Source organism: Aptenodytes forsteri, unplaced genomic scaffold, assembly GCF_000699145.1.
Source record: "Aptenodytes forsteri isolate BGI_AS27 unplaced genomic scaffold, ASM69914v1 Scaffold349, whole genome shotgun sequence".
Lineage (NCBI taxonomy): Eukaryota > Metazoa > Chordata > Aves > Sphenisciformes > Spheniscidae > Aptenodytes > Aptenodytes forsteri.
Genome location: NW_008794452.1, coordinates 4,174,754 through 4,196,067, shown reverse-complemented (window position 1 = coordinate 4,196,067; position 21,314 = coordinate 4,174,754). Strand labels below are relative to the sequence as shown.

At 42.7% G+C, this 21,314-nt stretch overlaps 2 protein-coding genes across 3 annotated transcripts in view; both read right to left on the bottom strand.

Moving 5' to 3' along the window:
- HKDC1 (hexokinase domain containing 1) overlaps positions 1–9,407 on the bottom strand; it is a 20,544-nt gene extending 11,137 nt beyond the window's left edge. Inside the window, exons 1-6 of one of the 2 annotated variants that reach the window (XM_009290542.2) lie at positions 9,345–9,407; positions 5,258–5,420; positions 2,583–2,731; positions 2,372–2,491; positions 1,502–1,597; positions 38–137 (exon numbers count right to left, since the gene is read on the bottom strand). In XM_009290542.2, coding sequence (XP_009288817.1) covers positions 38–137; positions 1,502–1,597; positions 2,372–2,491; positions 2,583–2,731; positions 5,258–5,420; positions 9,345–9,407 — 691 coding nt within the window. The remainder of the gene's footprint in view (positions 1–37; positions 138–1,501; positions 1,598–2,371; positions 2,492–2,582; positions 2,732–5,257; positions 5,421–9,344) is intronic. The other variant, XM_019474919.1, reaches the window with a different exon arrangement.
- Positions 9,408–15,316: 5,909 nt separating this feature from the next.
- SUPV3L1 (Suv3 like RNA helicase) overlaps positions 15,317–21,314 on the bottom strand; it is a 14,051-nt gene continuing 8,053 nt past the window's right edge. Inside the window, exons 10-14 of the mRNA XM_009290541.2 lie at positions 20,401–20,620; positions 19,948–20,028; positions 18,260–18,436; positions 16,518–16,666; positions 15,317–16,131 (exon numbers count right to left, since the gene is read on the bottom strand). Of these exons, the coding sequence (XP_009288816.1) occupies positions 15,636–16,131; positions 16,518–16,666; positions 18,260–18,436; positions 19,948–20,028; positions 20,401–20,620 (1,123 nt within the window). The 3' untranslated portion in view covers positions 15,317–15,635. The remainder of the gene's footprint in view (positions 16,132–16,517; positions 16,667–18,259; positions 18,437–19,947; positions 20,029–20,400; positions 20,621–21,314) is intronic.

Genomic DNA, 21,314 nt, shown 5'->3' with positions numbered 1-21,314 from the left:
GGGAGACGGGACTATTTAGTGAACAGAAAAAAATTACCAATTATGAGTCCAACTTCACAGCGCTGGTCATCATATCCGCAAGTCATCATAGTTCCCACAGTGTCATTGACCAGTGCCAAAACATCGATGTCTATGTCCTAATAGGATAAAGATGGGTGATTAACAGAAAAAAAGCTTAGAAAGCCTGTGTGTTAAAGCAACAGCATGCAAACATACTCCAGGGTCGTACTTTGAAGGCCTGGTTCAGGAAAGCTCTTCAGTTGAAAGACACACTACTTCCTTTTATAACACTATCCCCACAACCCTGTAAAGTAACGAACATCTCTGAATTCTCAAGTGCTTGGCCAGCCAGGACCATGGTTGTATGATCTGTTTTTCCCCAATCCAACCTTGTTTGCTAGAAAAGCAACATCTTATTGGTTTGAATTTTATGATATGCTAGCACCCACATATCTGTCCTTATGCACTGCACTCTGGTAGCTTGCTCATGCTAGGATAAGGATAATGTCCTACCCCCTGAGCAGATCCCAACAAATGGGACAGAAAACATACATACATAAATGTAACTATTCAACACAAGGAGGTGCACCAATATCATACCCAAGTAAAAAGCCTTTCCATCGGAGCTGTGCAGTTGTTCTTTCACACTGAGGTAACTTGATAAAGTATAATCAAAGTTATCAAAGAATTCTTGTAACTCAGATGCCAACACTAGCAGGGGGTCAGACTTCACCCAGGAAGTCTCAGGTCCTTTGTTCCTGCTAAATACAGCAAGACTGACGCAGAGAAAGAAGTGAACCAAAACCAAGGTTGGATTTTTACCATGTGAGAAAACAGAGGAATTTCCTCTTTACTACAAAGATGTCAAGATATGGAAAGATGTTTTGTATTTCTTCGATGATGTTACCAATAGCACTGAACATGAAAAACAAGGCTTTCCAAAATATTAAAACATAATGTTATTCAAAGATATACACTAGTTCAAGGACAGCTTTAATCACGTCTTAACTGCTGACCTTAATTACCATCAATCACTCCATCCCACGGATTGAAGTGGATGGGCAAGCCCTGGTAGAATTAGGTGTGACAATTTGAGATGATAGCTTCCCCCTCCCAACTTTCATCCCACAAGCCAGGCTATGAAACACAGTGTGTATCCACATCTTACCAAATAGGTTCACAACAGACTCCCTTTAGCTCAGACAGACAGTGGGGCCATACTGGTCCACTGGCACAGCCAGCCTGGTTTATCAGTGTGCAGTTGCCATCACTGTTAGACTGACACGGGGCAGCCTGAGTTGCAGCTGCATGTCCCCTTCCATGGCTTCAGCTCCGAGGGAGAGACAGATCTACTAAATATACAGCCATGTTGGACATTTGTCAGACATCCTTCAAGGACAGCCAGTAACAACTCCCAAAACAACCCACACACCAAGAGCTGATCTCCCAGGAAGACAACCTGGGGCCACTCAGGTTCACCTCCTGCAGGTACAAAACTTGCCTTATGCTTCTGGAGGGCCTTGCGCAGAGCGCTGACCACGTCTGTGTCTTGAACTCCTCGGACTTTGAAGTGTTTTGTCCAGGCGAGAAGAACCCCCTGCAAAGTAACAGTCCAGTGACTCAAAAGCTCCAACTTTAGCATACAAACCTGCCACAAAAACAGCCAAGACCAAAGTCTGTGGAGAAGCCCACTATGTCTCTCCACACATTAAAATGAGGGACAAAATAAGTCACAGCAGAACATCTCACCTTATGCCTGTCAGCATAAACACAACTAAACAGGTACAGTAATAAAGTCCCAATCCTGCAAATGCATCTCCCTGTGCTTTGTTTAAAGCATGTGTGGCTTCAAACTAATAGCATTAAGCACAAAGCATTTGCAGGACTGGGGCCCAAAGCACAGATCCCTAGAAATAAAAGAGAGACTAGAATAAGAGGCCACAAAATAATTGCAACCAGCCCTTCATTTCCCCATGCGGCCTCTCAAACAGCTCAGCTACAGGCCTTTCCTATTTAGAATCAACTGTAAAAAAGAAATTCAATGAGAGTGATTAAAAAAGAAACATGCTTCAGGACACAAAAGTATGTGTCTTACAGTCTAACAGTCTTCACACAAGGGCACAAGGTTACTATGGAATTGGGTACTGAATAAGAAAAAGGATAGCTTTAAAGATCGTGTTGCCTTGAGATCAGAAATGAGTTTTTGAATAGTAGTCGTCTAGTTAAATGCTAATGGTCATCCATGCCTTCTTCAGAGCGCCATGTAAAAATGACCCCACAAAAAGGCCGCAGGATAACACTCCCATGCAATAGCTTCTCCGTGTTCTGCAAGGAGCTAGGCTTGCCAATAATATTTCTTTTTGCATCTTACCTCTTCCAATTTGGTCTGTTTGCATGGAAAAGAAAATGTAAAGCCAAGAGGTAACTTCTTATGCTTCAGGTTTTTGGTCTCCATGAAGTCTAACAGACAGTCAGCAACATAATCAAAGAGCTGCATGAGAAAGGAGAGGACAGAGTCAGGCTGTGTCCGGCAGGCATGTGCTCAAGCACAGCACCATCACAGAAGACCCTGCATGCCCTACCTCGGCTCCGTTCCCCTGTATGACCTCCTTAGGTGTGGGGTAAAACTTGCTCTCCAGCTGACTGCTCTGCTTCCCATCATCAAACACCTTCACCTGGTGGGCACGGAACTGGGAGCCACCCAGGTCAACAGCAAGGAAGTCACCCTTCTCTGCAACACAAGTGGGCAACTGTCACCAGTGATGGCCGAGAAGCATGGCCCAGATGCCATGCTGAAGGCCACAGCCCAGGGCCCCTGCCTCACCACGGCCACAGGCTCTCCTGCCCCATCATGGCAGGTCCTTATCCCATAGGCCTGGGAGCATCACCAGGGAGGCTGAGATCTGGCAACCCTAAGCAAGGGTATCAGGTCCCTCCTGTTAGCTTGCTATGCGGCAGCTAATTTCATTTTTATTTAGCAGTCTGTTTTTGCCTACCCTGCTCCTTCCACAGCAGCATGTTTTCAAGCTGCAGAGGGATAAGCTTTTCAGCAAGAGGCCCAAAGCAACTGCGAAGCCAACCAGAGCACTCAGGGGCTGCAAAACCATACACCTGAAGTGTGGGGAAATGGGAGTTTGAGAGCATTACCTACATCAAATAAAGGATGCAGGATTTGCAGCCCCATGTTAAGATTTGGCCCTACTGCAGAAGCCAACTTCCAAGTGGGGCAAGACTAATTTGCCACTCAAAGTCAACCAACACAAGCATTTCCAAGTGCCTTTAGGTGTTTCTGTAAAAGTACCATTCTGTTTCTCAGTCAGCAGCACTCTTAGCTCAAACACGTTCTTCTCTAGCAGGAGACCTCAGATGGAAGGACAGTTTGGCCTCACTGCTACAATAAAGCTATTATCTATTCATCCCACACAGAGAAGAAGGCCCTTCCCCACAGGTAAATGCAGTGGTATGTGTGTAGCCTTGTGTGATCTTTGTCCCACAGTCCAAACACCTGACTAAATTTTATCAAATTTGGCCCTGAAAGGGAAGGAAGCAGGAAATTCTACCTGTAATACCATGGTCAGATATCACAAAGGTGAGGAGGCAAATTGGGTTACTCAGTAAACTGTGACATTAGTCAGACCATGAATCCCTTAGTGATTAAAAACTGATGATGCTCCATATGGGTCATTTCAGGTAGCAACACTGATGGCATTGAAAAATCTGAAAGTTCGTTGCTACTGCAAATGGGAAAATCCAGCCAAGCTTGAGGTGTTTAAACTTGCTAGAAGTTTTGTCTGGAAACAAAATAACCAATAAGGATTTTGCAAGAGAGCAAAAATAGAAAAATCAATGTGATACTTAAAATAGGCAGTGTGTCAATAAGACATAGCCCAGCTTGACTCTGCAGCATGTCCTTGACACAGTGGAAAGGTCACGCAGGCCAGGAGAGCATTGTCCAAAGCTGGCCTTGCAGAACATGAAGTCTTGCAACAGTAATGACACTACATGCAATTTTCCAAGTCTCCTGACCTCAGGGTCTCCCTGCTATTTCAGGAGAGGGTCAGTGCCATGTGAGACCTCAGAAACACTGACGGTCACAGACATAGCAAGGGTTAAGCTAATATTTCTTTTTCTTTGATGAAGGCAGCAGCAAAGGGAAGAGTGCCCAGTTCCAGCCGGGCAGTTGGAGGGGATTGTATGTAATTTCTCTCAGACATCCCTCATTTCAAGGGACTAGCCTCCAAATGTTCCCTTTATGCCATTAAAACCGTTATTTCTCATTTAATTGTAGGAAAATTACCTTCAGAGGGAATAAAGTCCTGTGGAAATGAGGTACAAAGCAAACATTTCTCTTAAGTTTTCTGCATGAACAGCTGTTATACACTGAGTCCTGACCTAGGCCAGACACAGAGTCCTGTACAAATTGAGACACTTGGTTAAACCTGGGAAAAACATCATTTTCTGTCAGCCTGCACTGCTGGGAGCCAGCTGAGCCAAGAGAGTTATTTTGGATGTGCACGCTTCTCCGAACAAGACAGGCTTTTAGATCCTACTTTACCTCACATCCTCCCAGAGGACACCACTGCACTCTCTCCCTCTCTGTTTAAGTCTCAGGGGCAACTGGAAACAAGGATCCAGCTGCAGCAGCAGAGCAGGCTATTTCCTGGTAGACCCAATCCAAAAGCAGATTTTCCCAATGCAGAAGGCAAGGAAGGGCAGGAGGGGATCACTTTTTGGGGCAATAGAGAAAGCAATGCAGAGTTTGCTGTCAGAAGCCAGAAGGGGATCACAGCTCCGAGAACACGTTGCTGCCACTTTGCAGCATCCTGTCTTCCCTGTAGCTCCATGAACACCAGGGCCACAGCATTGCCCACATCCCCACATGTGCAGCACACTGCACTGCAGGGTCTGAGCTGTAGAGGCTGCCCTTGTCATGTCCAGCCAGAGTTCCCGCAGCAAGGCCTGCACTAGGTACAGCCACACTTGCAGACGAAAGAGGCTGTTTTCTGAGCACTTACTAGGTCCTTTCCTCAAAAAAGCAGCACTAGGTCAAAATCCACCTGGTGCAGGGAAAAAACCCTCTGCCAGCACTCCCCCAAGCTGTTGTCTCCTCAATACACACCTGCTTTCTCAACATGAGATAGACAGTAACCCAAAGTCACTGCCTGCCCCGTGTTTTTGCTGTGCTGTCCTTGAGTACTGGCAGCAATCCATCATCTTCCTAAACCAGCACTCTTGTGATGGAGCAGGGGGAACTCACCTGAGCCATCGGGAAGCGAGCGCACAAATGACGGCAGCATTTTTACTGTTGCCGTGGGGTTCGTGTCTCTCCCCAGGCCCTTTACCATCTCTGCCTGGAAGCGAGCCATCACATCCAGCAAGACATCGTCGGAGAGACGCATGTGATACAGGTACCTGTCAACCTGGAAAGACGAAAGATGTTACTCGGGAGACATGCAGGCTCCTCAGTGCTCAGCAGCTGGCTGGGATGAGCACTGCTTTCACGCTACAGAAGGACTGTCCTATATGTACTTGGGAGGCTTCCTGCAAGCAGAGAAAATGCAGGAACTTCCTAGCCACTTGTGCTGGTTTTCTAGCCATGCATGAAGGATCTGAAAATCCTGAACTCCAGTTCCAGCAATACCCCTGCATATTGCTGGACAAGAATGACTTTGCTCATTCCCACCTGCCTGATGAACATGAGGCTAAACAGACCCTAAGGAGACACAAGAATTAGTTTCACATATGTAACAGACTGAAGGTGTGCATACCACCTACGCAAACCCCACCTGATTCTACAAGTTCATTTCATTTTTGACCTCAGCACCTAAATTCCCATGATCATCAGTGCAAGCAAGCTCCAGGACATCATCAGAACATTTACTCTCACAAAAACTTTGTTCTGAAAATGTTTAATGCAGCCTTGGTGAGTTACTATCAAAAAGTTAGCCATCTTTTCTGATGGCTCAGTAACTTGCCAACGTACATAAACCCATGAGACTTGGTTGAGACCCCGACAAGCTGGTTTTACATGTATAGGAGGAGTGGATGGTGTAATGAACTAGAACTGCAAAGTATCTCAACCTGGTGAGAATCTGACCTCTCTGAGTCAGGTCCAGAAAATGCCGTCAGTACCCAAGCATGTCAGGCACAACCTGAAAACATCTATTCAGCTACTGCTTCACTCCACAGACAATTAACTTTGTTGGCATGCCAGGCTGGAGCTCAAAGCCTGTTTCTCACCCCAGCTCTGCCCTCCATTCTCTTGCGATTCTAGGATTACACCTAAAACACATTTTTGGGTGCAGTCAATATCCTTTCTTAAGGGTCTATAACTCGCAGCATACAATCGAAATAAAAGCCAGTTGAATTAAAAGGGAATCAAAAGCATCTATGAAGTAGCAGACACTCATTCAGATAAACTGGTAGAGAAGCCAACCAGTGTTTCTGTACAGCTTCAATGGGGCAAAACTTAAGGTTTTCTTCTTCAGGACCACACTATGCTTGGACTGACATTTACCTGCAGGGCTGAATACACGGCTGTAAGGTGGCCTAGAAACTACATAGCTGCGTACAATGAAGGATTAACGCAGCAAAAGAAGAATCTGTCAGCATCCAAATGCTATTCCACTGGGGAGCCAGATTTTGGTGCTGTATGAACAAACACGATGCAGGCATAATATTTCTGTGCTCCAAACAGCTGGATGTCCCGTGGAAGGTAATCCATGTTAACATCCTACTCCCCATGACATGAGGCTCAGGGCCAGAGATGGTGGGCAGGGGAGAGAGGTGGGACAGCTTCCAACACTTCACTACTACACACACTCAGCTCTTGCACTATGGGCTACGTTACAGCGTTGCTTTATCTGTTCAGAATGTTTCATCAGTCCCATTTACACAGGGAGGTCTGAAGAGTTGGGAGAACATGCACAAAACAAGTCCCACTGGCAAAAAGGCAGGATTTAAAAGGTAGCATTGTTTAAACAGAGGAGAAGGCAGGTTGTAGATAAATTTGCCTCTTCTGTAATCTGGACTGGCCACCTATATTAATGAGGCACAAACTAATTGCCTATTCACAGCTCCATTTTAAACTGATGGTCAGCAACGACGCACCTGAGAGAGCCAGGATCCTGAAAGTAACTCTAGCACTTACCTAACAGCAAGATACACACACAGAGGAGAAAGTCTTAAGCTACAAGATGCAACTGGCAAGGAGCAGCAGCTGCCTTTGGATACAACTATACTTTGAAAAGGTCTTTATTTAGATCTTTCTTTGTAGCCCTGGTTTGCAGAAGCACTTGATTTCCTCCAAGGCTTGAGGCCCCATCACTGTGTAGGATCCACCATCTCAGCCCAAGCACCAGCACTGCTTTTTTGGGCACACACACAAAAAAAAAGAAAATACAATGACTGGAGACATACAGCACTCTCACACAGACCCAAATAACCTCGTGACAGAAGTCACTCTGGAAAAAAAACTAAACAGTAATAAAAATGACCACGTCTCTGTTTGCAGAGGACAGGCACTAGCTCCCTGCTCCCCATAGAAATTGCATTCCCCACGCTGTTTACCTACTACCACAGGAGACAGTCCTCTCAGAGGACTGATAAGATAAGGCAGAGCCCAGGAAAGCCTGCTGACTCTCTAGCCTGATTTACAACCAGAGCAAGGGCCTGCTCACATACCATTTGCTTGTAAACACAGCAATGGACAGGCCATGCAACATCAAACTCTGTCTCACTGCCTCCCTCCCACCGCACAAGGACAGTCCTTGTTTTTAAGTGTCTTGCCTCAGTTATGGAAATAGCACTGTTTTCATGGCAGGGAGGCTCTTGTTCTTGCCACCAAAGAGCAAATAAGCCTGGGGAGGGAGAGGTGGGAAGGCATTCTTTCTTTCTAATTAGGGAGAAATCACCTCTGCTCTATACAGCCTACCCAGGGCTTCTCAAAAGACATCTTTAAAGAGCACGTTTTCTCGCCTTCAGGCAGGGCTAGTTTGCACCTAGCAGAAAGATTTAATTTTTTTAATGGCTTTGCCAGAATCCCTCCGCCCCCTCCTCTCCACCACTGTCCTCACTTCAGGGAAGTCCTTCCTCAACTACACTCTAGATGTTTTTCTGAAGAGCCAACTCCATCCAAGCACTGCTCCACAAGGTCTCTCCCTTTCTTAGTAAAAAGTAGGAAGAAATAGTGGTGTCTAGATGAGAGATCTTAGATCAGATCCTCACACAAGGAAAGGGCATTCTGATCGTATTAAACCCTGGGGATAAAAGGGCTATGACTGAGAGACAGAGTTGGAGACATCTGACTGTTGAGATACCAGGACCTCTCTTGGAATGCTTCTCTTCAAGGCAGAATTAGTGGAACAAGCCCCCCTAAGAACAAGCCACTCCATGTTTAAGCAAGAGCACAGAGAAGACAAGCCAGTGTCACTCGCTTTACTGATGAGTTCAGTGGTGCAGGCAGATCTATCCACCAGGACCTTGGATCTCCCGCACTGCCACACATCTGCAGACAGTCCCGCCTCCAGCTGGCTGGAAAACAAGAGGACAGAGCCTGGCAGCAATGGCCACCAGAAAGCACTCAATGAAGACGCCAGGAGAACAGAGGACCGGCAGGGGACATGTCTAGAAACCAGAGGACCTCTGACCCAAGAAGCTCACTGGTCCCACGTGGTCTTATGATAGAGAGCCAAAAACCCATTACAGCATGGCAATGAAAGTAGATTAGGGAAGAGCAACCATTAGGCAGCTCATTCCCAGTACTGATGGCTTCAGATCTAGGCCATCTTGAGCTTTTCCAACTGTAATTAAAGGTCACATCTATAAACACCAGAGTGATCAGCCAGGTTTGGACAACCAGAGAGGAGGCACAGGCACTTCTCCCACACCAACAGTGGTTGGAACTGTCTCCTGAGTCCCAGAAGACCTGGCCCAAAGACCCCAGTTTTCCCTACCCCTGCTACAATGTGAGTGACTCTGATTCCTACTCAACTTTAGAAATCCTATCCTTCACACTACACTTGCAAAGTGATTCAGCAAGAGGTTCCTTTCTGCCCTCTGGAATACACTACACCATGCCAGATAAAGTTTAAGCACCACTTTTTCTTACTGAAGATCATTCGCTCCATTACTGGAAAAGAACTTATAACTGCGCAGGGAAAAGCACTAACCAGACCTATTTCCACACTCCTCAGATGGTTTAGGGTCCAAATACTTCTTATCCTATTTGGCTGTATGGCTTTAGTAGATAACGCCATTATCTAGTCTGCATTACATACTGCAGACCTCACAGTATCTGAGTAACACAGTTCTCAAAACAGGAATCGGCTAACACTGCATCTTACCTTTTTTATTTGATCCTCTTTTAGCTTCGTGAAATGGAAAGCTAGCAAGTGGACGGCAAACATTTTCTTGAAGCGGATGGATGAGTCAGTAGTGACAGAGCTGCTGTGAGTAACTCCAAAGCGACAGGTCTTTATTCACGAAGCTGGAGCTAGAGGAACTTCAGCTGAGGCATTTCCCCCAGGGTGAGATAGTGGAGTTCCTGGGAAATTGAGTCCAGAAATAAATCCATCCAGTGTGATCAGTTCAATGATTAAACTTCTGTCTCTTTGCATCACCCCCTCCCATCAACCCAAAGTCCCTCCCTCCCCAGCTACACACTTCATTGTGCCAGAGCAGGCACCTGGAGAGCTGCCAAGCTGAAGGGGAGAAAAATCGATTTTGTCACTGCCCCACTTGGGAATTGTTACCACTTTGCAATGTAGTTGCTACGCAGCCTGCCCTGCTTCACCCTGCTTCGTTCCGGGGGGGCTGACAAGCTCCCACCCGCACAGCGTGCAAAGTACTGCAAGGAATCTGGAAACTTAAGAGAGGATTTTAGGTGTTTTCTTCCCTCTGCTCAGCGCTCCCACTCGCAAGACAAGCTCTTTTGCATGAATTAACTCTGCTCTAGTTCCACAAAGTGCACCCTTATCTGCGGCTTTTTTCCAATTAAGCTTCAGCCATGTAAAGGAGTGAAGAGACACACAGACCCCTGCCCCCAACTGAAATACCTCTTGCACAGTTTCCAGCAGAGGTTTGTACAGATTATTGTCCCTTCACCCCTCCTGAAGACAGTTTCAGACCAATGCAGATCCTCGGTATTGCAAAACCTGGGGAGGGGAACAGATTTACCTGGCACCTAACAGTGTTGATATCAGACTGCCTCACTTGGTAAATGCCTTTAACTGGCAGCACAGAGTGCCTACCGTAAGAGCGGCTTCCTTACACCATCAGAGCTGAATTTGACACAGCCTTTAACTCTTACTCTCAAAAGTTCATTCTGAATACACAATGACAAAATCCTGGAAACACTTGTATCAAGTGATACGGACTATGGAAACATCATCCAAAGGAAACTGGGTGAAATGTTGACACAAAGGAGAGAAACAAAAAAGAAAAAGAAAAAAAAAAAAAGGCATTCTCATGGGGTAATTAGAGGCTTACTCTCAAACTACACCTACACTCAGTGTGTTTCCCCCCACTCACTGTTCAGTATTTCAGCTGGAACTGAGCACACTTACTGCACTGGCAGACAATTGCCACCCGAAATTTTGCAGAACAAGATTGCAATTAAAAATTATTTTGATAAATTAGAAAAACAGCCTCAGGGAAGGGGAAGAAGAGGGAGATGGAAAGCCAGGGGGGTGCCAAGTAATGGGAGGAAACACAGAGAACTACTGAGCAGTAGAAAATTGTCTACACGGATCCAGAACGGGGCAGAAGCAGCCAGTTAGCAGAAAAGGGTCTCAGGCTGTATCAATACATAGCCTAAAGAGGACCCAACAATCTCACACTGTTGTAAAAAAAGTACGATTGTCATCATGCTGGGCTGTATGAACAGGAGTATAATCCACAGACACACAAAACAACACTCAACTCTATACTCAGCACCAGTCTCAGGAAGAGGATTCTGCCCAGTCCTGGCAGCTACAGCACATCAAGAAGGCATGGATCAGAAGGAGATAGCTCTGCTGAACATCAGGAGCAGTCACAGGTTACGTTTTTTTCAGCCTCTGATCACGAGGAAAGACTGAAAGAGCTGAGAGAGGGGAAGGGAACTCCCTCTGCAGAGACAAAATATACAGTACCTCTGCTGGGAAATGTTGACATCTTTTTCCTTTTTTTTTTTTTTTTTTTTCCTCCCCTCCTGCCTTGCATCAGGGATGAGCTCTGGACACTGGGAGATCCCGCCAGCTCTATTTATTTTCCACTATTCTAGAACAAGAGTACAGCAGAGTGGCTGAACAGTCCATAAATAGGGCTTGTTCTAAAATTAGGCCTTTGATCTTCAAGAGAAAGGGAGAAAAGAAAGAAGAAAAAAGCCACGTTACCAGCCAGAAAGCACGGTTCACTTCTCCTGTATTCATCTTTTAATAACTGCTGGCTCGTTAAGTCAGACACTGACTCCCAGAGGGACTGTCTCTTTCCTCATTGTTTACCCACACCATCCGAGTCACAACCCCTCTGGCTAGCAAAATTGAAAACATCACCTTTCAAGCTCCATCCCACTTTGATCCCGAGCTCATTGTGTCTGTAATACAGTAGATTTATTTTTCATTCTCTCTTTTCTTTCTTTCTCTAACGGATGCCACTGGAAAAGGGTCTCAAAGATCTAAACGTTACTAAACTGGCAGCAAGCTCTGTTAAATACCTGACATATCAGAATCACTGCGTAACTTGTTCGCTCAACCCTGGTGCATCCTATCTTCAGGGAGGCTGTTGTGCAAGAAAAGACATTATCTCATTTCCATGCAGAGAGCAGTTCAATGTACTAAGGGCCCAATATCCAAATATGCTACAGCTATTTTGTACGTATTCTGGCCAGTACAGGGCAAAAAATCCAAAACCAAATTAAAAGATCAACTCGAATTGCATGCAGCTTGGAGGCTTGAGGCAATGTTTTTTCCCTTTGTTAGAGCTGCACCCAATAAAAGTTAGTCACAAACCATCTCTTCCCCCTTTGCAAGGGCCAACAAGACTTCAAAGTTATAATACCCCCCTCTCTACTTTCTTCTCCTGCAGTTCTCCCTCCAAACCCTGTCTCAAGGCACAATGGAGAATCCTGAAGAGGCTGGTGCTCACATAGCCCATCCACCTCCCACAGCCTTGCAAAGGCCTGCAGAGAAAAGGAGCTCACAGCTACAATGGGGAAATTCAGATAAATGTCTGAGTACATCAGCTAAACATGTACCAGTTACCTCCAGAAAGAGGTACCATGTTAATAACCATTTTGTTGCTGGAGAAACGCATCTATCTTTGGTGAGGTATCAGCGGCAGTGGCAACACTGGTTGCTGAGTTTGGCACCCAGGTTAACAAGGAGACAGTGGACAAGGGTACAGGTGCGTCATCAAGAGAAATCCTTCTTCGTTATAGCTTACACTTCCAAGACCAACCCTGAGAACACGTTTCCCCTCCCAGTAGCAGCAGCTTTGTTCCCCATTATATTCCCACAAGTTCATCAAAACTCAGAACAGAAAGGGGTCCCCGCATTCGTCCTGCGTATGCCCCTCCTAGGGCAACATCAGGCTGCAAAATAAGGCAGAATACCTGAGGGGACCGACTGGAAAATCCACTCTAAAGACAGACACTATTTAGAAGAGATGGAGACAGCACAGACAGAAAAGAGCACGTTGGCTTAAGAGAAAGAAGGCTTTTACCAAGTAGTGCTGTTAGAATCAGCATTTTAAGTTTGAAGCATAACAAATAAACATAAAAAAATTAAATTGTGAAATCAATAAACTTCCAAACATCTGTAACTTGAATGCCTGAAATTAATCTGGAAATCTGCACACCTGAAATAAACAGTTTTGCAAACGTCATTCCCAGATCAAGTGAACAATGTTGTTGATGTTGTTTAAAAAGAAAAAGCTTCAGCACAGGCCCATGAAGAAGAGCAAGAGGCCACTCAATCCTCCCCAAGGGGCATCCTTGCACAGGGCACGTTAAAAATGTGCAGCTGGCATAGCTTTGCACCACACCAGTCCGGATTGTACCACATGGGACCAGTTTGGCAGCCATTCTAATGGGAGTCAATGACAGCCACACCATTAGCTCAGAAGAAAAGAAAACTTTCATAAAAAGTCAGCCTGGAAACGCTTGAATAAACTTCAGAGCTCTTAAAACAGTTACTATGGAGTCACTATGGAAACAAGCAATGAGTTAAGCCAAGTGCTAATCTCAGCAAAGTACAAAAAAGAATGCTTATAGTCATTTAGCTTCCTTATTGCAAGGCTTGCTGCTCAAACACAAGGCTGGCTTATACCCCAAAGTCCCAGCCACTCTTTCCTTGCTCAAAAATATACACTAGTACGCAGCTTAGCATACAATTAAAGGACAAATTTATCAAAATAGACTAGAAGCAAAGTACAGTAGCAATGTGTGTCTCCTGCAACCCAACCCCACACGCACTGGGGGAGAAAAAATGGAGGAGTCTTCCTTGCACAAGTGTGGTTTTAAACAGTGGTTTGCAGATTCAGCAAGGAGTTTGCAGTCCAAGAGGTAAGCGGGCAAATGCATGCTGTCAAAACCCATCTGCAGGCTTGAGCAACTACAACTTCCCTTCGAGTCTGTCAAGTGCAAAGGACACAAGGAGGCAATTGATACCACTCAATCACATAAACCACATCACACAAGCTATTTGAATAGTATCAAATGAAATACATTTGTAAGGGTTAATTGCAAGCTCGCGTTCTGTGCAAGTCATGTTGCTGTTAAGCAGAGGCTGTCAGGACTCTGGGAAAGCAAAGCAGAATTACTCATCCGCAAAGCAGAAAATTCACAACATTGACATGGCCACTGCCACACATACATAGCTGCTTGCTTTTTCTTGGGGGAGGAAAGAAAGATGGGTCTTTGCAGGGGAAGGACCTAAAACTTTCCCTCCCCACCAGTCTGGTACTGAAATCAGCAGGAGATCATCTGGACTAGAAACATTTACACACTGCTTGCTTTTTAGTAAGTAAATAATGGGGAAAGAGTACATGAAATACACTGAAAACAGCTGTCAAAAACATTATTCAAACTGCTGCAGACTTGTTTCTGAACAGCAGCTTAAAGGATTGATACTAGGAGGAAACAAAGGGGATTCAGAGCAAACTTTCAACCTGCAGAAATATGTGGTTGATGATTTTAGAAAGTCAGGTATTTGATACAGTGAAATTCAACCTGGCTTTTATAAGTATCCCAACATTAACACAAGCAGGATCTGCAGACTTGTATACAGCCAGCCCCAGAAATATGGTTGCTGCAGCATTATTTTCCTCAGGCAGCCCCAGCAACATGTCCTAGCGCTAAAATCCATTTCTGTGAATACACAGCAGTTTCAGCATCTGATTCTTTCCACTCTCCAGTATCCCTACTGGGAGCTCAAAAGCATACCTTAAAGCTGCTCACACTAAAAACAAATGACAAAGCATGTGCATGTGTATGAAAGAGGCATAGCCTGGTGGTGCACTGCCTTAAATATTATTCAGTGACACTGCATCAGGAAAAAAAGAGTCCTTTTCTGGAGAACTTAATTCCAACAAATTAAACCTTCCTCCAGGTGGTAAGCAGAACTTAATTCCAAATTAAACCTTCCTCCAGGTGGTAAGCACCTAACTTTTCCAGTTTACGATAAAATAGCCACGATAAAATAGGTATGTGGAAAGACTACTGGCACAAATATCAACCCACAAGCTGTTACTTAAACTATAAGCTGTTATGTGAGCTTAAGTAAAATATTTTATGTCTCCTCTCAAAATTCAGATATCACAAAGTGGCATGTGAAGCAAAAAAACATTTATGAAGTGCAACAGGACAAAATAATTTGTATGAAACTGAACTAGAAAAGTCAAGGAGAAACAGACATCTGAATTTCTCAAAAGTAAATAAATTATACCTATGCCTCTAACATCTCCTCCTTCCCCCCAAAAATCATAATCCAACTTTTTTTTTTTTCCTCTCCCCAGACTTTGCCTGAATCGGTGTGATGAACTTTTCCTAGGAGAAAGAATACAATTTGAAGAGCAAGGACAGATTTTGCTTTGCTTCAGTAATTACCCCTCAGACGACAGAATTAGAATTTACTCAAAAATTCCTGTGACCAGAATTTCATCATTCCCCAACACATTAACACATTCGCCTCCTTCCACATTTTCACAGGACACAAAGGTTAGAGGCGCATGAATCCTATCACCATTCTGACCCAACTTCCCACCAGGTTGTTCATTATTTGTTCATCATCTGTTAAACTCTGCCCTTTGGGAAGGGATGGAATGAGTAGCTAATTCATTACTAGTGAAATATCTGACGTTTATTAATGATGTGAGGATATCTTGCGAGAAGACATCAAGTTCAAATTTTCACATAGCAGTAGATCATACACTTATGCTGAACACCATGACTGAAAAAGTGTACAGCTGACCGGTAAAAACAAACTTATGGCCTCTGAGCTTTTAAGAGTCCATTTCTCTGAGTGCTTCACGTAACTGGTCACAGGAGAAGGAAAAACATCAAGGAGCTGCAGCAGTGTAAACATGAAATGCCAAAGAAGTTATTAAAATAGTATTTTATTTTATGAATAAAAACTAAACAGAATTAGGACATGGTTCTATTTTTTCTTTTTCCCTGTTTCCTTTGAACTATTCTGATCATCTCTTTTTGAACCAAGGCCATATCTACCATTCCTGTGCTGATCGTGCCATTCACTCTCCAGCTGTCTCAGCATTTCTTGTGTTAGAAGTCCTTCACGCAGCAATCTGTTGGCAAGAGATCCACGCCCATGGCTTTTCAGATCCTCCTGCCTTGTAGCAGACCGATAGGCTTTCAAGTTCTTTGCTCTTCTTTCTCCCGGAACCTCCACTGCAATAGAGAGTGCCTCTGTGGATTTTGCACCGTGACGGCCTGAAGCCACCCTGGTATCCCTCTTAGTCCTTGAAAGAGGAAAGTCTTCTGACACAACTTCTGCTGTGCCAGGAGCAACTGTAGATTGTGAAGCTCGGATCAGCTTTGTGATGTTGCAGACACCAACTTGTATAATGTCGTCTAGTTTTTTCTGAATATCCCTTACAAGGACAGCATCAGGGAACATATCCATGAAGCGGTAACTGAAGAGGCAAAACAACACACAATTAAACCTTTTCACTAAAGGACTGCTGACTGGGACAAAAATGAGATACGTACTATGTAAAGTAAAAAAAAAAATTATTACGTGTTGCATGGGAAGGCCACTGTATTTTAAGTGGCATTTCAGCTGCTCCAGTCCAGGATCAACCTTGTTTCTAACTTTCTGTCAGTCACAAACTGTTCTCTGCAGAACCCATGACTTGCTCCCACAACATAGCTACATTTGCATTTGTCAAGATCCTCTAAAGGGCCCAAGGAGCCCATACTGCACCACATACACACGGGCTTGAAGACACTGCTTTTCTAGGACTGTAAGTCATAAATATTAGGAAAAAATAAAAATAATTTTCAAGCAGAAAGACAATACCTTAACCACAGATAGAGGTCAAAAACATCATGAACAGCTTCAAGGTGTACAAGTTCTTTGATGTTCTTTGGAGCGGCTAACGGCCATTTGGTGTGCCGACAGAGCCAGTCAAACGTCAGAGGCTCATTTCTACTGAACTGTCTTGCAAACTGAAAAGCAAGCAGATTCAGTGAAGTCCTCAGTTAGTCAGGAAGGAAGGAATCCCAAATCAGTTAAATTCCCTTGAGTCTGTATACACAGAATACTCCAGAAAATACCTGCTTTTTTTTTTTTTTTTTTTTTTTTTTTTTTTTTACACAGCCCAAATGCCACACATTCTTTTACTTAATTACTCAACACAGGAGTCAGTCTCCTTTCCAGGGCCTCATTGACACAATTTGTCCATGGGCCATGCACAGTTAAGCAACAAAAGTATAGAGCTATCCAGAAAAGCCTAACGCTGAAGGCATATGATTTCATCTAGCAAAGCAGATAGACTTTGTCTTTTTTTCTTCTCCTGCTCCTATTCTGTTAATTATCTTGTTTCAGATTGAGAAATGTTAAATGTGTTCCCTGACTTAGGAAAGACACTATTCACAACCCAGATTAATCCGCACTAAAAAGCAGCCCTTCTGAAACCTAGACATCTCAGCTCTTTTACTAAGAGATAAACAAGCCAAATAAGATTTAAATTTAAAATTTTCAGGAACACTGATGACTTGGAATAACTGCTTCCTAACTGGCTGATATCAGAAGTTTTTGGGGTTTTTTTTGCCAAGGAATGGGGCTTAAATTCACAGAGGCATACACAACAGCCTACCTCCCTCCAACATCACGTTATGCCCCTCTGCACCTTCATTACTTGGCATCTGAATGCTCAGCATTTTCTTAATGAGGCACATTTTTCTTTTCACCTCTTTAAATTAATCACTCAATTTTTAAAGAACATTATTAGCCATTTTTGAAAAGCACAGGTCTAATATCTGTGACATGAGGGCACCACATCAGTTTCATTTTTACACTATTTTATTAAAAATGTTTAACACAGTCTCTAAAAGGGGACAAAGGCAATACTGTCTAACAAAGTAACAGTCCCAAACAAAATTATTAATCCTGAAAAACGGTAATCAGCTGACTACAAATCCCTCAATCACTCTGGGGACACAGTGGGAAACAGTTCATCCAGGCCTGAAAAGTGAAATGACGTAATTCTGAGAGCAACTTACAGCACTGTATTTTCTGGGGTTTTAATTCTATCTAACTGTATAATAACATCAGCAATCGCACTTAATCCCACATTCTTTTGTTTTGTTGACAAGCTAACACCTTGAAGCAGCACTATCTTGGTTTTTAAGGACTACTTTTAGACATACTGTAGTGCAAAGCTTAACAGTGCACAAGTGACTACGTAACACAATTCTGATCTCTCCCAGTTCGAAGATCACCTGCAAGGCAAGCAGTAGGATTCTCCGAGGCAAACAGCAGAAAAACTATCCAAATTTTAATTTGCATCACAAATTGAGAATCAGTTCTCAGAAGTTAAAAGCTTTGGCCAATAAAAATGGTGAAGAATGCAATTTTAAAATATATATATATATCTCCAGCTATTTTATATCACTACCTGTGAGCACTTTAAGAATGCTCTCAAATGATCTAATGACAAAACCCACAATAAATATAGCAGCTAGATACAGTCTCAATGCACCAAGACCCACTTACTCCAATATAAATACCACATTTTTTGGAGGAAAAAAATAACTGACCTTCAACAATGTGGTACACACAAAAGGCTCTTTTCTGTTCAAGGGTGCAGTGCAGAAGACATATCGTGATCGCAAATTTAGTGGAATGTGCTGAATCATATCTGCTAGAAATTTAAAGTCATCAATATTGCAGACAAAGTAAAGCCCATCAACTTGTGAGAGACTCACAAAAATATCCTGTGAAAATATAACCAAATGAAGAGGATATTATTACAGGAGAGGGTTGTTAAACTTTGTATTACCAAACCAAAAAATGATTTAGTGTTTCAAAGGTTAGTTATACTGAAAGAACACTTGAAAATATCAAATTTGACCACAGTAATAAAAAAGGGGGCAGGGGAGTTCCCTCTACTCTTTTAACAGGATTTTCATAAAATTCTCTAACACAGGATCAGAGGAGAAGACATAACGCACTATGCTTTATTTAAACATTTTCAATTAGTCTCCTAAGTAACAAATACAGTGTTCTGGAAGTGTACATTTTAGTTACAAAGAACACCATCACATGGACCAGTTACTACTATGTTTAGAACTTGTTCCAGGTTTGTTACTTAGCACGACCCAAAAAGCTAACTTTACAGCGTAAAATTCAATAATTGAGATATTTTTAGCCCAATGTCAGGAATAGATCTATTTTAGGAAGAAAGAAATCACAAGATAAATACAGTATTGCAATAGAAGAGTTCAAAGAATACCTGAAACATAGGCAAGGTTTGGAGAAACAGGAGATGCCACTGCATATTGCAGGGGGAATTTTTATGGGCCCCAAAATTGTTTCTCTAGTGGAAATCTTTGAAAGATTTTTTCAAAAAATCTTTAAAGAAACACTGAGCTTCTTAATTCAATATGTGACTGAATACTTAAGGGATCAATAACATGGTTTTTTAAACTTAATACTTCTATGCTAGCCCAGAAACTCTCAATAGTAAAATGTTGAAGATGTGCTGTCATCCTACCAGCCTAAGTCTCCCAGGTCTCCAAGTATAATCTTTTACCTTGAGGTTAGAAATCATACACTTTGCTACATAACAGCACATCAGCAGACAACAATAATACGCATTTAAATGCGTGAAAGCTGCTAAGAATTTCTCAGTGTACTAAAAACTGTGATACTATTTTTTAAATACAGCATTGGAAGCTTAATTTCTATTTTAAAAGGTTTAGGCACTTCCAAAAATTCTACTATCCAGCTAATGATGAGATCAAGTAGATCCCACAAAATCTGTTTTCTCAAAGTTAAGCAGACACTGTTTTACCATGAAATCCACAGAACCAGGAAAAAATCAGGTAGCTCTCAGATGTGCAGAAACCTGACATGACCAGCCCAGTTTCCCAGGAATTTATTTCACATAAATTTATCAAAATTTCAATCTCTAACATTTTCAGCTGCAGACCAAAAAGTCTACATTTAAAATACAGGGAAGGTGAAATGACAAGGTTGTTGCACACTCTTCAACACGTATAAACATATTTACACACTTCAACAGCTTTCAAGTTTATTATAACACAGTAAAGTTAAGCATTCTAAATGTATTTGCAGTCATTGCTGTGGTAGAGAAACTGATAACTGATAAAAGATGCACACAAGGCTGGCTGGTTCGTTCCCAAAGAGCATTTTCGTACAAAAGCAGTGACCATAAGCAATGCTTTATTTTTAAAGCAGAAGCTAGTATTTTGATCATTCTTACAATTAGATTGGATAGAGTGGCATCAGGGAGATGATAAGCAAACATTTCTATCTGCTCAGGAGTAGGATGTAGGCCAGCTGCCTAAAGGGAAAATAAAGAAAAAAATTTCCATTAATTCTCAATATTGTTCTTAAGTTAATGCATCACAAACAAAATCTAGAAAGACAAAATGCAAGAAACCAAAGCACCCTCCAGAGTCTGGTTTATTTAGCACACTTATCTGGAACTTAAGAACTTTTGTGTTTGAGCTTTTAATTCTTAAAAGAGCAGCTTCAATATAAATGAAATATTGCAAGCCTCCAAATGGAACATATATTCAAATTCACTCCGGCATGACACAATCCATTTTTATCACTGATTTGTAAACAGACACAAGGAAAAATAATTTGGGATCAGAACACAGTAAAACAGCTCCAGAGCCCATCTGTACAAACTGGGTACTGAGCCCCTCACCTTCACAGGGCGCACAGACTCACTCAAAATTTCCTTCAGCTGCACGAGGTCATCATGATGCATTGTAGTGACTTCTCCTTGTTTGAAGGATGAGCCATAACGCCCAGCTCTGCCTGCGATTTGTAGAGCCTGAGAGGTTGTAATGGAGTCTATTTCCTTTTCTCCCTTCTCATTGATAGTTGGCTTTACTATAGAGTTAAAAATTATTCTTTTTATACACCTGAAGTATTTGAACAAAAACAAAGAGGAATCCTTTTTTGCAAATTATTTCCAATATACAACCTACTACAGAAGAATGAAAGCCTCTTTTTTTTTTTTTAAGCTTTTTTCCCCTCTATAAATTAAGGGACCACAGATACTACTTATGGACACAGCACATTCAGTAGGGCAGCATAAGACTACTGGTTAGTTGCAGGAGAATCATCATCCCTACAGACATCAGTCACGTTCTAATAGGGTCCCAATCCATTCATCATCATCTGCCTCAGTAGTTTATAGCAATGTGACTGCATCGCCTTCAGCAACAAAATACATCTGAAACTGGAATGAACTTGCTCTACATCTCAGAAATGCAAGAGACTGGTACTCTGACTACCTAGCACATCTGACTCCAGTGAATCAAAAGGATCTTAACAGTGCCTACTACCACACAGAATTAGGCCAAGGGAGCCATTTAATTCTTAGAATCAGTTTTAAAATTAAAGCTTAGTTCTACCCAATCAAATTGATCACTACTTCAGAATTAAAATGTATGCACTGTGTTATCTAGACATAGCTGATATCTAGCCAAATTAGTCAAACTGGAGAGAAACAGGTGAGGAAATTAATGCAGGTATCACACCCGCAAAAAAAAAAAAAAAAAAAAAAAAAAAAAAAAAAAAAAAAAAAAAAAAAAAAAAAAAAAAAAAAAAAAA